Source organism: Canis lupus, chromosome 24 (genome assembly GCF_011100685.1).
Source record: "Canis lupus familiaris isolate Mischka breed German Shepherd chromosome 24, alternate assembly UU_Cfam_GSD_1.0, whole genome shotgun sequence".
NCBI classification, from domain to species: Eukaryota; Metazoa; Chordata; class Mammalia; order Carnivora; family Canidae; genus Canis; species Canis lupus.
In genome coordinates, this window is record NC_049245.1 from 6,698,818 (window position 1) to 6,720,899 (window position 22,082).

General features: G+C 37.6%; 1 protein-coding gene across 19 annotated transcripts in view; it reads left to right on the forward strand.

The window, feature by feature from the left end:
- KIF16B (kinesin family member 16B) overlaps positions 1 to 22,082 on the forward strand; it is a 314,926-nt gene that overhangs the window by 50,236 nt on the left and 242,608 nt on the right. For all 19 annotated transcript variants that reach the window (XR_005377520.1, XR_005377521.1, XR_005377522.1 and 16 more), the window contains exons 4-12: positions 2,095 to 2,211; positions 4,261 to 4,358; positions 5,075 to 5,184; positions 8,009 to 8,151; positions 9,649 to 9,817; positions 9,998 to 10,129; positions 11,299 to 11,474; positions 17,936 to 18,001; positions 21,163 to 21,222. Coding sequence is in view for 12 of the 19 variants with exons in the window: in XM_038571558.1 (XP_038427486.1) it covers positions 2,095 to 2,211; positions 4,261 to 4,358; positions 5,075 to 5,184; positions 8,009 to 8,151; positions 9,649 to 9,817; positions 9,998 to 10,129; positions 11,299 to 11,474; positions 17,936 to 18,001; positions 21,163 to 21,222 (1,071 nt within the window). In the remaining 7 variants the exon portion in view is untranslated. The remainder of the gene's footprint in view (positions 1 to 2,094; positions 2,212 to 4,260; positions 4,359 to 5,074; positions 5,185 to 8,008; positions 8,152 to 9,648; positions 9,818 to 9,997; positions 10,130 to 11,298; positions 11,475 to 17,935; positions 18,002 to 21,162; positions 21,223 to 22,082) is intronic.

The window sequence follows — 22,082 nt, forward strand, 5'->3', positions numbered from 1 at the left end:
CCTCCCCCCCTTCCCCCTCAGGCCTCCAAGTCTGTCAAAGAACTCCAGTTGAATTAGCTTTCTGGAAAGATAGGTAATAGTAAAATGATGGATGGGATTTGAACCCTGGGAAAGAGTTTCTTTTTGGGTTTGGTTTAAATATATTTGCTATGACTTTGCTTTAGCCTCGGATAAAGGTATTATAGAAGATCTTTCTTTTATTCTTTGGGAACTTAATATAAGGCTGTTCTTCCTATCCAGTGGCACCTTGTGACATGGTAAAAATGATAGATGACTTTTATTTTTTGTGTAATCAGAATTGAAGAAATATTTAGTTTTTCCTCATGTTCCATATACAGGGGTGAAAACTAACCTAGGATGGGTGGTCTGGAGCCGTGCGTCTCCTTGGGATTCCCGGCTGGCTGCTTCTTCAGTTTGTGGGACAAGGTCCTTTCAAGGAAGGCTGGACCTCATGGCTAATGTCAAGGATGTGGGAAGAAGCCACATAATGATAAAGTCTTTAGAAGCACAGGCCTTGGGGTCAGAAGTACCTAGTGCAAATCCCAACTCTGCTGCTTACTGTGTACACTCATCTAACTCTCTACCTGAAAAATAGATCTAAGTGATGCTACTGATCCAGGAGCATTTTATGAAGACTAATATGTGAGCACAGTGTGATCTGCTGTCATAGTTGAGAGTTGAGTAAGTTATCAGAATTTTAGAATAGGTCTAGAAAATATCCCCTCTTAAAGCTGAAGTGGATACAAATTAACAGCATGAATGAGACTGGTCATTTTGGAAGTGACTCCATTGAAATGATACTTTGTGAATTTTTGATGGAGAAACTGATAAAGTTGAAGCAAGATGGCAGCAAGATGGTGCCTGAAGAAAGCTGAAGTCTGGGTGGCTGTCTTTTTATTTTGTCCTTGGTTGACACGCTGTGTTATTAATAGGGATGGATTAGTGGAGCCAAGATTGAGAGAGCCAGTGTTTATCGGCCCTGTCTAGGGGTGGCTGGAGGGTTTAGATCTCTGCAGGGGAGATACAGGGTCTCAAGTTTAGCTAACTCCATATCACTTACAGAGACTGAACACTTCTGAGGGGTTGATGAGGCTCCCACCTTGGACTGTGGTAACTCCACAATGCAGTGCCTCACCTCTTCCTGGCTCTGGCTGAGAACTTGGTCACACTGCCTTGTAACATCTCTTCAGCTGCTGATGTGCCTCATTTTTGAAGCAGTGAGGAGTTTTACATGCCCATAATGTGTCTGTTGATCTAGGAAGGCAGGAGGCAACGTGAAGGCTTGGGAGTTTGGAAAGCTTTTGTTGGTCCTTTTCCCAACTGTGTGTACCTAGGATGGCCACACATCTCATTTGGCCTCATTTATATCAGCCGTCTGGGTGAAGTATTTGTCCTTCACTATCTTTTATTCCCCAGAGTGTCCCACTGCAACTACGTGGTGTGGCAGACATGGACTCAGGCCCTTGGAGGTACAACACCAAGCCCCACACAGCTCATCTCCCTGCTGTCTCCATCCTAGCCAGATATTCAGATAGGAAAAAACATCTGGCCTCTGACTCGGATCCAGTCATCCCAGCCTCATTCACACCCACCCATCAGCTCTCAGAGAACCTTCTGAGACTTCGATAAATAGCTGAGCCCTTAAAATGACAGCATTGATTTGGCATGGTTTGGGCAATAACTTCTGGCTGCTGTGATTTTTAGGTTTTGAATATTTAGTTTCTGGAAACTCTGATAGAATGAATAACTTTATATGTTTATTTAATTCTGGAATGATAAATCAGCATGCTTTAAAATCATCTTTGCTTCTTAGACATGATTGTCACTTTACCTTGTTTACATTTTTATATTGCAGGAGTTTTTTGTTAAGTAGTAAAAAGGATGGGGTTGCTTTTTGCTTCCTTAAGTTTCCTTTTGATTAAAAACTTGGGTACATACATATTCTGTTGTTGATAGTTCTGCGATGATTTATTTATATGATATAATCCTTATAGGACGAAAGTAACATTCAAGAATATGGTCAATACTGAAGGGGATTTTATTAAAATCTATGGTAATTGTGTCTTTTGTGTTTTTTTTTTATTCTGCTTTCAGGTTTTTAAAACCCTTGGCACAGATGTCGTGAAGTCTGCATTTGAAGGTTATAATGCTTGTGTCTTTGCGTATGGACAAACTGGATCGGGAAAGTCCTACACTATGATGGGAAATTCTGTATGTTGTTTTACACTGTGGGGAGAAAATTTCTCATTATCTCTCTTTGGACTGATAGAATTATCTCTTTTATCTAGTTGGTCTGTACTAACTTGCTTTTCATGTTCTGATCATTCTTTGGCAATAAGATAAAACTCAGTAATAAGTTGAACTAGATTTCCTTTGAGAGATTTTAAATTAGAAATAGTTTTAAGTTTATAAGCATGAATAATGGATGCAAGTCTCAGTTCATTTTCTGCTTTTAAAGGCTTTATAATCTTATCAAAAAGTATGCTGGGCCCACAAGTAATTTATTCTTCCTTTCTGCCAACACAACAGTTTGAATAAAATTACTGAACTCTGTTCTCTTTAAAATTATTCAAAACATATTTTCCTCAAGAGAAATGTAAAAAAAAAAAAAAAAAAAAAAAATCCCTCTGGTGGAAAGGTACTATATAACTCTAGCATATACATAAAAAGAGAATTACACTGTTTGCATAAAGTCTATAACATAGAGTATGGAGTGTGTAGAGTAGCATAGTTAAGGAGTATGTAGAGTTTAGTTAGTTACACCATAGAAACTAACAGACATTAAAGTTACACTTGCCCCAAAATATGGAGCAGTAAAGACATTATTGCAGGAGCCTTATCTCATTCTGTGTTTTCTTGAGATCTAGATAGTGCTTGTGTGTTTGACTTATGTCTAGTGAAAACTCTCTTCACTGCTTGTCAGACCTGTGGCCTGTTCTGGATGTGGAGGAACCAGCAGGGGGTCACAGGGCTTCCTGCTGGCCTGCACAGTGGAGTCTTTCTTTAATGCCTAAGGTTTGGTGGTTCATGGAAGTAGTAGTAGCGCATTAAAGGGGTTGGGGTCTTTCCAGATGGAAGCATTTGAGTGCTTGGGACCTGGCTTCTTAAATTCAGGCTTTTCCTTTACAGGAGAAGTAGATAAATGCCATGCTGCAAATCCTCAATGCTGAGCAGTGTGGGAGACTACATAGGAGAGCAAGCAGTTAGTTTCAGGAGTTTGATATTTCCTTTTATCATTACTTCTCCCTTCCTAGTTTTCCACTGTGCCTTTGCCAAAAAAAAAAAAAAAAGTCTTCTCTAAAAATGAAATTTGCATGTTGATCCCTCTAGTAGCTCTTTTATGTAAGTTAAACATTCATAAAGCACTCCTAAATTACACCTGTTTTTCTCTGACCTTATAGTTGAGAACCATTTGGGTCTTCCTTTTTTTTTTTTTTTTCTTTTTAAAGGCATAGCAAAAAAATATAATGAAAAGCCCAATTTTCCTTGATAAGAATTGGAACCAATTTAATGGTGTAAGAGAAAAAATTTCTTAATGTTGTGATGATATTTTTTTTTGAGGTGGGGATGTTGAGTGAAGGTAGTGAGGCTCTTCAGATGAATACGCTGAAGCTCTGAAGTTTTGGTTTCCTAAGAAGAACATTTGGCCTCATCTTTAACATTGTTCTGAGGTTCATCAGCTTGCTAATGCCAGCTGAAACATGAGTACTCCTGAAGATGCCCATGTCGCATAATATGTATTAACATCTGTCTAGGAAGGCCAGTGTTGGGATTAGTGCATCAAAGGAGGGATGTAATACATGTTTCAGTGTGTTCCTATCATCTAAGGGTTAAGGCAGTTATCAGCTACTTTGAGTGCTTACCAAGGTCTCTTAGGTGTTTTTCTTCTCAGTGTATATTTCACCTTCTTTGATCATCTGACTTGATCAGATTTTCCACATTTATTCTACAGCTGTAGACCATCTTGTTTGAAAGTTAAGGAATAGATCTTCTATGCTTTCAAGTCAGGATTTAATTAACAGCTGATAATTGTATATGACCCGAGACCTAGCATATAAAAGTTAGAAAGCTCCACCCTCTTATTTCAGAGGCGAGGAAGCAGTTCTGAGGGGGTAAATGGTGTATCTGGGGTCCTGTGGTGGTAGGCTTGGGCTTGACATGCAGGCCCCTTGAGTAAATCCATTCTGGCAAATTGCAAATTCAGCCATTGGTTGGTTTTATTTCAAGTGACAGCTGTGGCATTCCTCCTTCCCACTGCAGGGCGATTCTGGCTTAATACCTCGGATTTGTGAAGGGCTCTTTAGTCGTATAAATGAAACCACCAGATGGGATGAAGCATCTTTTCGAACTGAAGTCAGGTAGGACCTGGGACCTGGTAAGGTAACTGAATGTGTGAGCTCGGTTGGAGCTTCTCTCCAGGCACGAGGAGTAGATAAAGGATAAAGCCTTTGGATACTTGAAGGAAGAATCTGCCTTTTCCCCTCCTGTACTATCATAGAAAGAAGTGAAGCTTGAAATATGTCTGTTTTCAGTGACTTTCTTGGGTGCAATTTGGATTAGGATTTGGGAGGCTAGCAGAAATCCTGTTTGGTCAGAAACTCTGACATAGGATATTTATTTCAAATAGAGTGAGCTTTTGACATTTAAGTGTATATACCCCACTGGCCTTATTCTTTGATCTGAATAAGGTTTGTGTTATTCTTTGTGTTGGTAGAATCACTATACATGTAATCTTTAAATAAATATGGATGGTTGAGGGTTTTTTTTTCTTCATTGAAGGGACTAACGTGACAATCAGAAGTCCTTAGAGCTGCTTGACCTTTTAGTGGCTGTGAGGTCTTGGACAAGTCATTTAAAAAACTATTCCCCTTTATTATCTAACCTGTAAAATGGGAATAATAGTAGTACCTGCCTCTGGGCTATTGAAGGAATTAAATGAAGTAATCCACTTACCTGCTAAGCATAGTACCTGATAAATAGTTATCACACAAAAACATGTTGCTGCTGTTACTGTTTTGTTGTTATTCATGTCTGAAATCATCTTACTGAATTCAATCCTATTTAAAATTTTTAGCTACTTGGAAATTTATAATGAACGTGTGAGAGACCTACTTAGGCGGAAGTCATCCAAAACTTTCAATTTAAGAGTCCGAGAGCACCCAAAAGAAGGACCTTATGTTGAAGGTAAGAGTGAATATTTCACAGCTCTGTTCTTGGAAATTGGTGTTAAAAACAGTAGTTTCAGGGAAAAAATGTAAAATAATAGTGAGACGTAAACAGTTTATCTTGGGCATTTTATTATAGTAAAAATGACGTGCTGTCACTACAGGTGTCACTAGTATGAATTTATATTTCACTGGGCATCCACTGATTTTATGGGCTTGCCAATAGATTTCCTCTGGCTTTCAGAATAAGAACTCTTTGGAAATTTGTTTTCCAATGTTCTTAGGCAACATAAGTGACCCTACAAGGTGTCTCTTTAAATGATACTGCATCTTAGTGGTATATTTTTACTGATCTTAGTGGTAGCTTATGACCATAAGGAGATTCTAAGACCTCTCACCTTGTGAGAAGAACATTGACAGAGTTTCATGTGCTGTGGTCCTTAGCATTTGTGTTGTGATAACACTAGCTATGTCACAATCACTTGTGAGGAATGTCACAAGTAATGCTGGGTAAAGGACTGGCCCTTGCTAATTATTTATAAATAGGCTAGGTTTAAGGCTATCTTGATAATGAAGCTCCTCTCAGCTTACTCACGTAGGTAGCTAAGTTGTGGCTGGCTGTTGGAATCACACACGGAAATGTGCTTTCCTGTGGCTGTTGTCCTTCATCTCTGTCTTGTTGGAGGCAAGGCTGAGAACTGGTCCTGGGCTTAAAAACGTGTTCCTATTTTGGTTGTCTTTTTCACCTAGTGTTATCAGGTGGACTAACAGGACTCTGTGTATTTTATTAAATTTCCAATTGAAATTTCTCCTTTTATGCCCAAAGTAAATTGTATAATTATGTATTTGTTTTGTGGAGCGTGGAATAGCTATTATTGTTAATAGCTTTCAGGCTAACTGTGCCTTCATGCTTCCCTTTAATTGTCTTATCAGATGTTAAAGCATATTATAAAGCTGGTTTATGAAGAGACAGAATAATCGAACAGGGGAAACATCCGGAATCTGATGTAGATACTTATGGGGATTTAGTTTCTAATAAATCTGATATTCAAACATTGGAGGAATATTGGTTGTTAAGCTGTCTGGGAGGAAACAAAAAGAGTGAATTGGTAGCATAGCTCCATTTTTATACCAGGATAAATGGCAGATGGAACAAAGATTTTATTTTATTTTAATTTTTTAAAAAGATTTTATTTATTTGAGAGAGAGAGAGAACATGCACAAGCAGGGGAGGGGGCAGAGAGAGAGGGAGATGCAGACTCCCTGCTGAGCAGAGAGCCCAACAATGCAGGACTGGATCCCAGGATCCCAAGATCACACCTTGAGCCAAAGGCAGACGCTCAACCACTGAACCACCCAGGTGTCCCTGGAGGAGGGAAGTTTTTTTTAAAATTACTTAAAACTCAGGAACCATGGAATGAAAGTGTTAAATTTGAAGTGGTAAAAAAATAAAATTTGGCAGAAACCCCATCAACAAAGGAAAAAGACAACTTATAAAGTAGGGAAAGTCTTTTCAATCCAAGTTTCAGACAGATGACTAGTTTCCCTCATATATAAAGAGATCATGTAACTCAGTAGGGACAGATTCAACAACCAAGTACAACAACCAAGTACAACAACCAAGTAGAAAAACAAACACAGATGTGAATAGATTGCTCACAGAAATAGGAATGCGGATGGTTTTTAAATGGAGGAAAGATGCTCAGCCTCACTCATACTCAGAGAAAAGCAAAATAAAAAAGTCTTAAAAGATAACATTTATTACCTATCCCTGATAGATGTAAGCAAGCCTGATAAGACAGTGTTAAGACATTGGTAGTCTTATACATAGTAACTGCTGGGTATAAATTGCCTCTTAGGGAGGACAATTTTGCAATATCCATCAAAATTTCAAATGTGCTTTGATCTAGCACTTGGGCCTCTTAAGAATTTATTCTGGAGAAATATTCACAATATTTGAAAAGAGTATGTACAAGACTATTTATAGCAGTGTTACGTATATTTGGAACAAAATGTAAGCAAGCATCTATAGTCTCAACAGGAGACTGGCTAAATTGGTTATGGTCCCTGCATACAATTGAAGGCTCTACAGCCATAAACTTGAGTGAGGAATTACCTTCACTGATATTCTTTAGCATATTGTTACATAGAAAAAAGCAGGATGCAAAACAATGTTTATGGTATGCTGCCATGTTTGAAAGGGAAAATAAGATGGCTTTATATATATATATATGTATTGGCTGCATCTGTATGGGTTATTTCTAGAAGGGTCTGGAGAAACTAATTCCATTGGGTTGCCTGACAGAGGGCAAGTGGGGAGTGGATCTTAGAATAGAGGTCGGGGGAGACCCCTTTACAGGAGACCCCTTTTCACAGTATACCTTTTGTAGCCTTCGATTTTAGAACATATAAATGTTCCTCAAAAATGAATAAAAAGTTTTTTTTAAAGGATTAGAAAAATGCTCTCTGGTTTTGCATGAAGCTAGTGATTACATTTCCTGTGCTAGGACTGATCCTCAGGTTGACGATAATAGCTAACACTTACCATAAATACCCTATGTGATAGGTGTGCATTATCAGAGGCGACTGAGGTTCAGTGAGGTTAAGTGACTTGCACATAACCATGTATGTCCACCAGTAAGCAGCAGACTGGGACTTGATCCCAGACAGCCCAGCCTTCAAATCCATGTTATAAACTATCAAACTGTAGGAACAAATAAGATCTTTAAATAAGTCAACAGATCTGTACAGTTTTGTGTTCTTTCATAGAGGTCAGTTTCTTCCTCTCTTTACTATAGATTACGGAGATTTTCTAACTCCTTCTTCCTTCCTCCGCCGCCCAGATTTATCCAAACATTTAGTACAGAATTATGGTGATGTAGAAGAACTTATGGATGCAGGAAATATCAATCGAACCACAGCAGCGACTGGGATGAATGACGTCAGTAGCAGGTCTCATGCCATCTTCACCATCAAGTTCACTCAGGTGAGGGCAGCTGTGGGGCCTGCTGGCTCCATCCCCAAGGTCTTTACTGATGATTAGCACCAGTTGAGGACTGATCATTGTTGAACCAGGAATGGCAGCAGGCAAAGGTGACTGCTTGTCATTTCCTTGTTAATTAGAGTTGAACATGCGCTGTGTGCAGAATTTCTCTGTGGTAATGGTCACAGTCATATGAGATGTCCAGGTGTGTACCCTTAAGAAATACTTAGCAGGCCTCAACCCTGTTCTAGACATTAAAAAAAAAGATCCAAAAACAACCACTTGCCTGTGCATAATTAAGCAAAAGTTTTCATTGTTGCGAGCTCTGTGGGAGATAATAGATTGCCAAGTCAGACCAGTGGGGGGCCAAGGTGAGTAACTCATTGTAGTTCATTATCGCTCCATGGCACTCACCCAAAAATGTTGATTAGGATTATGAGAATAATATTAAAGGGCAACCAGCGTTTTTAAGTACTGATGTAAGAACTCATTCTGATCAGGAGGTGGAGAGGATTTTGAAAATGTGTGGCAATCATTGAGGGTAAGTATTTTAAGACCTAGGCCAGTAGCACAGATGAATGCAAACATGTGCATACAGAGTGTCCTCTTGGGACTTAAATGTGTGTTAGGAGTTTGGGGATATCCTGGCCTATATTAACCATTGAACATACCAGATACAAAAAGATAGCATTTTATTAAGGAGGGGGATCACAGAGCAAAGAAAAATTTAAAAATTCTCAAAGGTCAATCAGAACAAATCCCAATAAATGCTCCACATCTTTACCTTTTGTTAGATTTTTGCTTTTTGATTTACTGTAGCCTATTGGATTTTCTCCTTTTTGGTTAATGTAGATTAGGGTGTGGCCATCCCTCCATCCCTACTTTCTAAGAAGCTTACATATCTACTATCAAAGTATGGTAATTTCTTTTTGACATTTTGGTTCAGACTGTTAAACAAAGGTTAAAGGCCTTTGTTGGGAAGGTAAAATTTTGGTAGAATTCAGAATCAAGGAATACATTATTTAAGGTTTTCAGTTTTTTATAATTCATGAAACAAGTTTTACTATTGAATAATGATCAGATTTCTTTTACATAAGTGTCTACATTTATCATCTTTTGGAGAGACCCTAGATGAGAACAAAACTAATTATTTGTTTACTTATATTTTCTTTGTGAATACCCGCAACGACTTGTGTCCTGTTCTACCACAGTCAAAATCAGTAAGCCTTTGTTGGGAACAACCAAGTGATTGGAGTAATGGTACAGTTCTTCAGAAAGTTTAAGAATCACATATGGTAGACTTCTGTTGTATTCAGTTTCATTTGGAAGTTTCTATAATCATTAAGGTGGCCAACGGGACAACAAAATTAAAAAAAGAAAAAACAACAAACCCTACCCTGAGCGATCATAGTGAGGAGTAGAAAATAATTAGGATCTGTATCACAGACAACATCAGGGCTCTGTACACCTCTTCAATTTTGCTTTTATGTTTTGCTACAGGCAAAATTTGATTCTGAAATGCCGTGTGAAACCGTGAGTAAGATCCACCTAGTTGATCTTGCTGGAAGTGAGCGCGCGGATGCTACGGGTGCCACGGGCGTTAGACTAAAGGAAGGAGGGAATATTAACAAATCCCTCGTGACTCTGGGAAATGTCATTTCTGCCTTAGGTGGGTTTCTGTGTGTTCCCCGCCACCTCCTACTCTTTACGATATTGTAGTAGCACGAAACAATTATGTTTAATGTTTGTGTTACAGACTGGGTTTATAGCCTCAAGGTTTTTAGAAGCCAAATTAGAGAAAAAAACTTCACTAGTTGTTTTGTTTTTGTTTTTCTTCCCTCCCGTGCAGCTGATTTATCTCAGGATGCGGCAAACCCTCTTGTGAAGAAGAAGCAAGTTTTTGTGCCTTACAGGGATTCTGTTTTGACTTGGTTGTTGAAAGATAGCCTTGGTGGGAACTCTAAAACCATCATGATCGCCAGTAAGAATTCCAAGTTCTTTTTCTCAGCATACAGTGTTTTATAGGAACTAACTATAGACCTGGAAGTTTAAAATGTCTCATTAGGAAATAATACCTTTTTTTAAATCTTAAAAAAATAATTTTTCTATCTTGGAGAAAATCACTGCGATCTCATCTACACTCTCATATTATTAACTCACTTTCCCGTTTCCTAGTTGGATAAACTTGTCATGTGTTGTGCAAGCTGGGATACATGCACAATGACTCCTACCCTTTCTTTGCACAAAGTACAGGACAGAAACTTTTCATTCCATGAACTCACAGGAGAAAATCATTGCAGGAACATAAAGTGAAAACAATCTACCTTTTGTTTTTCTGTTTTAAAGCAGTATATGTGGAATTTAAAATGAGGAATTGAGAGGAAAAGTAACAATGCACATAAATAATGATAGCAGTACTCTACTATGTTGCTGCATTTTTACTAACTGGAAGAATGTAGCAGAGAAGAAAAATGTGCAGAGGGGAGAAATTCGCTTGGGGGAACTCAGAAACTTTTAACTTCACTTTCTCTTGCCCTTTCTCCCCTTTCCTTCCCATGTTTGCATCTCCCCTGCTCCCCAGACCTTGCATTAATGCTGGAGAAAAGGGATCTGTCCTGGGGTATGCACCCCAGATGCAATTATCTAGTTACCTGAGCCCTACAGGCTGTGGTGGTGGAAGGGGATGCCATTAACCAAAGCTTTAGGAGGAAAAGCATTCACTGACCTACTGACTCTTGAAAAAATGATCATGCTCTGGATTTTTATGGATGGTGGACTTTGCCAAAATTTTTAAAAGTATTTTAATTTCTATGTAATATTAAGAAGTACAGATAATCTTGAAATCTTCTTCGTGTGTCTTCAACAGAGAGACTCCTTAAAGTATGGTGGAGTATTCTCATATCTCTTTTGAGAGTTGGTTAGGTAGTTAGCTGATTCTAGACTTAAGAGGAGCAAAATGACATTTAATTTGGTATAGTGAGCACCTTTCCTATTAATCTTAGATAATTTTTAATATTCATTACTGTGGCAATGAATATTTAGTCTATCCAATGACCTGAGGTTAATCTTACTTTTAAATTACAAACCAACTTTGTGTTAAATGAAACACGGAGTGCTGGATAAATTATTTTTTGAATTCATTCTTCACAGCTATTTCACCTGCTGATGTCAATTATGGAGAAACCCTAAGTACTCTTCGCTATGCAAATAGAGCCAAAAACATCATCAACAAGCCTACTATTAATGAGGATGCCAACGTCAAACTCATCCGTGAGCTGCGTGCTGAAATAGCCAGACTCAAAACACTGCTTGCTCAAGGCAATCAGGTTGGGTTTTTCTGAGATTTATAGATAATTTTCTTTGAGTAATGACATCTATTTCTAGATCTTAATGAGACAATTATCTCACTCGTTGTATTGACTTGAGTAAATAAGTGCTAAGTAAAGCTTTGAATGAGTTAGCCAGTCTTTCCTTTACATTACCCTCCCATTGGCCTTTGCATTCATTATGTGCTCTGTGTGGAAGATTTTATCCACTAAACCTGAAATGATTAACTATCTAATAGTTATCAATTATGGATGGAAATTTAGCATGCAATAGGATTAGCGGCATAATCTCCATTAGTGGAAGGAAATTGAAGTGCTTGGAGTAATATTTAAGATTCTACCCATGCATTTTATGACTTGAAAGTGTATTTTAACAGAATGAAAGACCTGAAGACTTTTCTGAATCTATTTTGCATTGTCCATTACAGAGGTGGTTATGGTGATACAGTTGGCACATGTGGCATACCTATGGCTGGCTGAGGTGATGTCCCTGAGACCTTGCTTGAATGTCAAAACGGTCTCACTTCAGGGTCTTTCAGGATTCTAGTGAAGGGGCTTTGTTCTTATGTTTTCTTCGCAGTAAACTTACCTGCATAGTGTACATACAGAGTTACATTTTGTGATGAACAGTGTGAATTAGATCCTGATAGGTTTTAGGTACTGTTGTGAAGAATGGCTACCCTTGAAAGAAAATCAGGGATAGCCTTTTTTAAATATTTGTCTTAGATTCAAGTTAGAAATAAACAAAGATATGTTTCTTCTCATTTTCTTAACCCATAATGGGTGTAAGTGTATCATTTAAAAAAATGCTTTTCTTTAAATGTAGTGTGCTCTCGCTAGAGTAGCTTTTCATCTAGGAATATAGGCCCTTGAAGTCCTTGGCATACCATAAGTGGTTTGATCATGAAACTGTCAGTGGAATGAAAACCTCCCTGAGGTTCCTGTATTCTGAAATACACCTGACAGTTCTTTCCTGTAAGATGGTAGACATTAGTTGAATAGGAATTGTTCATTGCACTTAGAAGTGTCTCCATGTATATTTTACATTTTGATGTGGACCTTTCCTATGTGTGAAAGGAAGTTGCCAGAATGAATAGTCTAGCTGTGTGTGATGTTGTCAGCCTCCTCTAACTTATGACATGAATCACAATAGCCATTTTAATTTGTACACCATGTTCTTGGGATCTTTTTTTCAGTGTTAGTAAAATGTTACTTATTTGAGGTGAACGTTTAAGGGTGATATGATAGCATCACCCAGACTTTACATGTGAAGAAAGTATTTGGAAAATTCTTGGTCCAAGTTGTTGTACCTAATGATTTACTAAGTTATGGAAATTAAGGAAAAGAAAATCAGCCTTTTAAAATTAAACTGAGGAAATCCTTGAAGGGAGCCTTATCGTATAGACAGAAAACTTTATTAAAACTTGTACATATTCTATCTGAATAATGTCTTCAGAGGTATTGTGTGTGCCAATTGCCTTTTATCTTTTTTCATGACCAAAGGCCATGCTGTAATTAAAGGAATATTTTTGTTGCTGTAGTTTTGAGGGTAAGGATAGAAAAGATAGTTAAGTCTATTTTAGAATCATTGAAGATAAAATCCTTTGATAAACTTAATACATTATATAATAAAATAGGAGTACCAAGTTAAAATAATTTATCATAGTATGAAACTATAAATTGTTGTCAAACAATACAGGCTTATCCTAAATTAATTAAATTTGTGATGCTCAGTAAAATAAGCAGGTGTTCTTAAATGCCCGTTAAAAATCTCTGTATATATATATTTTTTTTTTTTTTGATAACGTTGCTCTATTCCTACAGTATTCCAAGTGCTACCATGGTTCATTGAGAATGTCATTCAATCAAAGTTCCATTATTTGCTTAAGGACAGTTAAATAAAAATCAACTACTCCTTTTAATAAGGTTATGTATTTATTTACCAGGGAAGAATGTCAAGTGCATCAGAGTTTCAAAAGCACAATGTAAAAATACAACTCAAGAATTTAACATGTATTTGCTTCTCCTACTACATAGAGATATACAGATGTATGTGTAGCAGTTTGCATATATATATGTGTGTGTGTGTGTGTGTATGAACTCTTTATTGAAGGATTGTATATGTACAGGAAAATTACATATTGTAAGTTATACAGATCAGTGAATTTTCACAAGGTGAATCCATCCATCTAACCTGCACTGACATGAAGGAACAGACATTACCAGCACCCTGGAAGACCCTCTTGATGTTCCTTTTCAGACATTACCTGCCATTTCCTTCAAGAGGAACCATCACTCTGACTTCTGAGGGCACAGATTAGGTTTTCGTGTTGCTTATTTTTGTTCTTTATATAAATGGAATCATGTAGTCTATATTCTTTCAACTTCATTTCTTTCAGTGTCGTGTTTGTGAGATTGATCCATGTAGTTGCATATTGTAGATCCATTCATTCTCACTGCTGTACCATATTCTACCTTATACATAGGTCCCTGCTCATTTAGCCATTCTCATTTTGATGGGAATTTGGGGAGTTTCCTTTTTGGAGCTATTAGGCTGCTGTTGACTCTCTTCTACATGTCTTTTAGTGAACATACTAGTTTCATACCTAAATGTGGAGTTGGTGGTCAGAAGGTGTACATAGGCTCAGTTTTAGTAAATACTGCCAAACAATTTTTTTAAGGAGTCTCCACCAATTTATTTTCTACCACCAGTATATGAAAGTGCCAGTTCTAGTGCTGCAGGTCCCCATCCACACAAAGGGAATTGTCCACTTTTCCTTGTAATCATCTGATGGGTGCGTAGTTGTGCTATAGAAGGGTTGTAATTTGCACTTCTCAGATGAGTAATGAAGTCAAGCATTTTGATAGCTTGTCTTTTCAGATGTTCTCTTTTGTTATATTTAAAGCATATTTTCAGACTTCTGCTTTGACTCTGGCCGAGGGAATGTCTGTGAACTCCTTTTCTCTTGAATGTATCCAGAGATGAGAAAATTAAACAACACAGACATGAAATAAGCCAGAAAAGTCAGGAAGCCAAGAAAGTAGAATGAATTTCTCATTTGTGTGGTTGGAGTCATGGAGAAACTTTAAATGATAGATAGATAATAGAAATATCTTCATGTGCAGACTTTTAAGATAGATAAATCTCTGAGAGGGTCACAGAGTAAGATTGTTACGTGATGTTTGTCTAAGACTGAGCACTGGCCTACTAGGTAATTCAAAGGGGAAGGAAGGTAGTACAAAACAGCATTATGTTGCTTTTATATTTTATGTATATTATATATACCTAAAAACACTTTATTACAGCAGAGTACAGTTCATAATTAAAATGAAACATGCTGTCAGCTTTTATAAAAGAAAAAAAAAACAACAAAAACACTATAGGAAATAGCAGGAGACAGAGCCAAACATATTTGCCACAGGGAACCATAACTCTTCTCATTTCATGAGCGCTCGCATAGACCAAGGTAAGGAAGGACATAGCATGTTTTCATGACACCTTGAAAATTTGCTCTGATCAGTACAAATTTGGAAAAAAAGATTGCCAACTTGTGCACTTTATTATGAAAAGAGCTTCTATTAAGAAGGTAAGATAAAAGGGCTCTAAAAAAAGATAGATGAACCTGGGTAGCAAGTTGGTTAAGCTTCTGCCTTCGGCTCAGGTCTTGATCCTGGGGTCCTGGGATCCTCAGTAAGGAACCTGCTTCTTCCTCTCCCTCTACTCTTACCTTGGCTAGGGCTTGAGCATGCGTGCACTCTCTTTCTTTCTCTCAAATAAACAAATAAAATCTTAAAAAAATAAGAATAAGGTCACAAGCTGGCAGAAAAGTAAACAATATGAGCAGAGTTCACAGAACAAAGTTCCTAGTCTATGAAAATATGCTTAATGTCCCTTAAAATACAGTAACTACAAATACTAAGAAGAGTGAAATGAATATATATATATATATATATATGAAAATAGATATATCCACAGTCATTAAGTGTGTATTTTGCTGCATGTAAATTATACCTGAAAATTCTTAGAAAACTGATTGGATGGGCAAAGATTACAATGCCTGATTGCAGAGTATATTGGCAAGGGCAGGAGGCAGCAGGTGCTTGTACTTGTTGTTAGTGGAATTGATACTACTACAGTTTTGGCGTAGTGTATTTGGTTTTAACACATGAACTTCATCTGAGTATTATTTAATCCTTGAACAGTTTTCTTCTAATTGGACACCCTGCAAAGAGTAATTTAATTGAAAATGATTTAGTTTTACCAAATATTTCTTTTAAAAGGACTTAGGTAGGTTTTCCAAAGGTGTAGTGGTTATGATAGCCTCATGCATGTGTTCAGTCTGATTATCTTCTGAGTAATTGATGTGGTAGGAGTGTTTTGAGCATAGATGAAAGATCCCAATAGAGGAGTCTGTAAAATTAGTCATGTTATAAAGGGGTTACTGATTGTTTTGAAAATTGTCAAGCATATATAAACAATGCAATTCATAATAATGCCTGCCACTTGCATTTCTTCAGTGGCAAGTATTTATTGAGTACCATCTGTGTGCAAGACAACATGCTAGGTGCCACAATAATGTGTTGTAGTAATGTGTTAGCAGAACTCCTTTTCCTTCATGAAGGATGAATTTCCTTCATTAATGATTAACTTATTGGCTTTATTCTCTGTAATTTGGATAAAAGTGGGATGCAGCTTTATAACTAGGCAACATCTCTAATGATAAAGATGACCCCTAATAGGAGAATTGTGTCTGGATTAGGATGAACTGTATATAGACTATAAATGCATGTAGGAAGCCATAGCTTTGGATTTCCCTGAGTGCAGGGACTCTTAACTGAGTGTGTCTCTTGTGGACTGTGGAGGGCATGCCTGTACAAGAGATGTTGCCTTCTGTTGGGTGTAGGACTTTTAAGCCAAGGTGAGCCCCCTACATGTGTGAATCTCAGCCCTTCATGCCAAACACAATAGCTCCTGACAGCTGTGAGGACTGTTGAAGAGAGTTTAGGAGGACCTTGCTGTCCAGTTGTTAGCTCTGCTGTCTTGCCAGGGGACAGAAGCCGAGGGTGGTCCATGGTAGTCTTGTTAGCCTGCATGTTTAACTGAGCTTAAGATGATCACCTTGTGGGCTGTTGCATTCATTTGAATAGCAATTGAAAAGTAAATAATAATGAAAAAAATGCTATAATCTCTAAGGAGGACAACTTGGCAATTAAAAAAAATCATACATATAAAATGATCACAAATTCCCTTTGAGGAATTTATTGGTACAGCTGTGTATGTGGTAGGCAACTGCTGGTAAAACAGAAGATTAGAAAAAACCTGCATTTCCATTAATAGGAAAGTACAGACATAAATTATGGAATATCCATAGAGGGGAATGGAATTGTTGAAAAATAATGAAGTGAATTTATTTGTACTGAATTTTCTACGAGATATATTGAGTGAACATGGCACTATTCAGAATAGTATTTGTGCTGTTTGTTTAAAAGACAACAAAAATATGCTTGCATATGACCAGAATAACTGCAGGTTTACATAGCATATTGGGTTAAGAGTGGTTGCCTGTGGATGGGGAGGGATAAAGACTCTCTCTCTTTTTTGAGTATAGTTGACACACAAGGCTACATTAGTTTCAGGTGTACAACATAGTGATTCAACATCTCTACATACTATGCTCACCACAACAAGTATAGCTACAGTCTGTCGCCATACAAGGCTATTACAGAATCATTGACTGTATAATCTGTACCTTTCCTATGACCCCTTTTTTTTTTTGTTTTAGATGACATCCTAGGGAGTACTCTGCCCCTACCTCTCAGATTATGAATTCCAAATACATAGAGAGCCCCTGTGTGCCCCACCTGGCTCCCTTTGCCTCTCCTGTCTCTATTTGCCTTGTCCCATTTCTAACCTGATTTTAGTGTTTATCATTCTTTTGTCAATCTTTATACTTTTGCAACATGGATAAAAAAAATGGGTATGTAGATTGTGGTATAGCCATACCTACATGGAGTATAATCCAGCAGTGAAAATAAATAAGTTTCATTTGCATGTAATCAATATGTGTAAATCTCAGAAGCCTGTGGTTGAGCAATGCTTATGCTTCTTTTTGAATTTTTACAATGTGCATATTCAAAACAGATAAATCCTTGAGGATTTAGGTTGTGTTTGGTTTTGGCAAAATGTCAGTATGTTATGTGTTTGTCTTTTTCTTTCCCTTAGGTGATTTGTGTTGCAAATGTAGGTTTGCTAGGATGCCATAGTTCTGAATATTATAAGTACTCCATTGATTAAAGACTTAATGATTATTGACACTTTTTAGGGGGTGTGGGACAATACTTTTTACCTTTGCTTAATAGTTTATTTGGCAATTTTGGATAATTTATTAATCATGGTCAATTCCTTCCTTTTGATACTGCTTTTTACTAATTGCTGTTCTCTTTTATGGCTTAAATCGTAGATTGCCCTCTTAGACTCCCCCACAGCCTTAAGTATGGAGGAGAAACTTCAGCAGAATGAAGCAAGAGTAAGTGATACCTTGACTTTCTATTTTTTAAATCCTAACTTTTGCTGTTATTTTAAGTGCATGCTTTTTAGTACTTGCTGTTTGAAACTCATTTTTCTTTCCTCATTTCACCTAACCCTCCCTCTTTGTCCCATCCCATTTTTAAAGAACCACAATAGGGGTGCCTGGGTGGTTTAGTCAGTTAAGTCTCTGACTTCAGCTCAGGTGATGATCTCAGGGTCCTAGGATTGAGCCTTGCTGTCTGGGTTCCCTGCTCAGCTCTCTGCCCCTACCCCTGATTGCTCACTCTCTCTCTTTCTCAAGTAAGTTGTCTTTATGTATCTCATAATGTTCTCTATGACTTATTAAATGAGATTTGTCTGGTACATGATGGTTAACTGCAACTGAAATTCATGTGTAGGCAGTGCTGATGATGCAGTGAGGCTGCTGAGTTCCTCAGAACAGATGAGAACCCTGGGTTGGGGGAGGCCACGTTCAGCATTCATGAGACGGTGGTTCCCAGCTTAATAGTAGCTGAAGCATGACCACCGTTTAGTTTTTTGTCATCCTTTTACTTTGTTTCCAGTGGGAAATGTGGTACTTGGAGAGTCTGAATACTTCAGGTGGCTGCCAAGTTTCCCTTAAGCTAGTGAGAGTCAAGGCAGAAGAATGAGTGGTAGTGAGTGACTGGCAGAGAAAGGAGCCCTGGAGATGTGACCTGATGTCAGTGCTGGTGTGCAGGCACTTTCTGAAACCCAGTTTCATGGCTGACCTGGTTCTATACTATTTTTGTTTTGAAAAAATAGTCCTCTGTGGAAAGAAAAACAGGCGTTGAGAACATTTTTAGGGTTGAATTTTGTTCACTGTGCTGAATGGTTAAAACAGATTGAGAAAGAAAATTGGATTCTGTTGGTAAGGTCTTCAAGAATACACAATATTGAAAATATAAATTGGATTGTAGTTAGGAACGTGTTGACACTTCCCTAGATAATTATGTTGATGAATTTGCTGATAATAGCATTAGTAAAAACATTAGTTTCTTAATCCCTATTTTTCTCATGAAATTTTATATTTTAGTACTTCAAATTCTAATTTTGAGTGCTTTGAAATGTCCGGATATAGTCTTAAATTGTTTTTTACTAATAGTTTTTAGGAATACCTAGCAATTTAATAAAAACCAATAAACATTTTAATTTGAAAGCATTACACATGCTGTGACAGAAATGACTACCTATCTTGTTCATAACAATTTGTAAGTTTTAATCTAGCTTTTTGCTGACCTTTTCAGTCGTTTGCTATCAGCTTGGCTATAAATCTTGTCACCTGATCATTTGTTAGAGGTGGTATCACATGTTTGTTTTATAAATGAAGATTATTTGCTTTAAATTCAATAGTAAAACCAATTCAAGGCATACTTAACGATTTGTTTAAAGCTAGAATTATTTGATTGATTGGAAAAGGATTGATCGGCTTGTCGTTTCTTCATGGAACACATACCTGTTGGTGAAATGCAGAAGGATTTACTGTTGAATGCTGTATTTCTCAGATAAATTGCCAGTGAGAATCTGTTAACTGATTATTTTCATAAATTGGTAAATTCAATACACCAATCTTATCTTTTCCTGTAGGGAGAGAAGGCATAAGACTACTCCCTCTCTGAAAGCATTTCCAAAACAATCCCTGAGAGCCATGTGGCTTTAATTGCTATCATTAGAGGCTGAGGTTGGCATCACTCAGGGGATGAAAGAGCAGAGTATATGTGCAGTTCTAGGCAGCAAAGGCAGTCTTTGCAAACCATTAAAAACCTGGAAAAAGCAAGGCTAGAGAGGGTCAGTCCTGTGTCTTTTATTTATTTATTTTTAACCAAGAAGAAAAATGGCTTTTGACTTTACTAACTAGTAAAAATGAGGAGTGTGATTTTAGCTCAGTCCAGTCATGTTTGGGGTAAATGGAGTAAAATGAGTGACCGCTGAATGGTTGGTACAGGTGGGTTAGATATGTCTTGGTTTTCCTCTTGGGTAAACTGTCACTCTGGTGTCTCCACCTCTTGTCAGTCACACAGGCTTTCAGTCAGGAAGGTTTCTGCCATGGATGCCTTTTCTAGTTACCATACTCAATGCATGTGGACAGTGTTCTCCTCTTGGAAGAGAGAGTGCCAGCAGGTGTGTTCGGGCACACACTTTGGGCTGGCTAAGTCAGCTAACCTCTCAGTAGGAAGAGCAGTGTGGAGGGGAATCTGAATGGGAGTGGGGAGCTGACACAAGTGCTAAATTAGAGGAGGAGAGGGGCTTTGAAAGGACGAGTGTCGTGTGTCTAATCATGTCACCCCCATCACTCTGTTTTAGCTTCAGGGATACTCCTTTCACAGGATATATTCTTTTTTTCTTTTTTCTTTTTTTACTGTTTTTTCCTACTTCTTGGTCAGGTACTAGATCAGCATATCACTGAAGTACTTACGAGAATTACTTACTAGGACCATTGAAAAAGTTTTATGGAATTGGAAGAATATTTTCACTGAATCTAAGAAGCTATTTCCACCTGTGCTGTGTTCAACATTTGGGGATATTTTCTCCCTTAAATAACAGTAGACTGGAAAGAAGCTGATTTTTATCAAAGGATTTTTGCTTCTACTAAAAGAGTTAATTAAAGAGCTATCTTTTTTTTTTTTTTAAAAGAATGAGATTTATAATTAGCTAAAACAGATTAGCTCTTAAAGAAATTAGCTGAGAAAGCAGATTATCTCTTAAAGAAAACTGCAGCATCCAAGGTGATTTAATCATCACATCTAATTAGAAGGAAACAGAAATCACTGTTTTTTAGGACTTAAAGTATAATCAGGAAAAATTAACCCATTTAATGCTGCCCTGTGATTCTTAAACTTGTCATTTTTGGTTAATATCCAAAGAAGCAGCTTTTATTTAAGTATACCATGAAAAGAGTGTTATAAAACTCTAGGTACCTTGATGAATTTTTCCCTATTCTTTCCTCTGCCTTAGTGTGGGTCATAGGATGAGATCCGCTTGTTTGATTTATCTTTGGTGTTGGTTCTTTCAGAGATTGAAATTGCTATATAATTAAATATATTGTGCATCCTCTATAAGCTATAAGAGTTAGGACACTTTCTGGAAGAAAACCATAGTAATTTTCTTATGGAGCAATCACATGTGTATTTTTCCTTTTAGGTTCAAGAATTGACCAAGGAATGGACAAATAAGTGGAATGAAACCCAAAATATCTTGAAAGTAAGGACTGTAATAAGGGGCCATAATCTTACTATCTTGGCTTGAATAGGTAAAACTTTTTTTCTTTCTCCCTCAAATATGGCTATTACGTGTTTTGCTTAAGGTAAGATCAGTGACTTTTGGGGAATTGGGGTTCTGGTTTGATTTTGAAGAAACGGAAATAAAACTATGAGACGTCGAAGCTCTGTGTGTTTTAGCAAGTAGAGGGGATGCTGATACTTAAGGTATCTGTTTCTACTTGTTGGGGTTTTTCCATTTGTGACTCAGCCCATATTAAACTCACCTTAATGTTCAAGGGCATCCACTTTGCCTTCCTGCTTTTGTGAAATCCAGCATAAAAACAGTATGTTAAATGAGAGAAAAAAAAAATATGTCCCATGGCAATACTGTAGAGTGCGCTGTATAACATGGCTAGGTCTCAGAAATTTTTGGACTAGAATTTTGATCTGTTCTCTCAAGGGCTTGGTAGATGTGGTCTGCCTGTTTGGGGAGGGTCTTTGTGAAAGGATATCACCAGTGGCCTCCAGTTTTCATCCTCAGAATGCTTCAAAATACACGTTTCTTCATGTTCCCAGTTTTTGCTGAGTTGCAGAAAAGCTGAGTCATCTGTTGAGGGTCAGCTGTGGCAGGCGTGAAGTTCAGACCTGAGTATAAGCTTTGATAGCGTCTGACTTCACTCATGTGAGAAGGTGATTCAGAGACTGCTGAATCCTGGGCTTGTGTTTGAGGCCTCTTTAGACAAAACTTCCCCGAAGGAGTGACGTCCCCTCTACCACTGGGAGACTGGATAAAGTTTAGCTGCGTGTCTTGGCAGAACCCTACCTTGGATCCCCTGTACATGAAAACGGGGCAGCCACTTA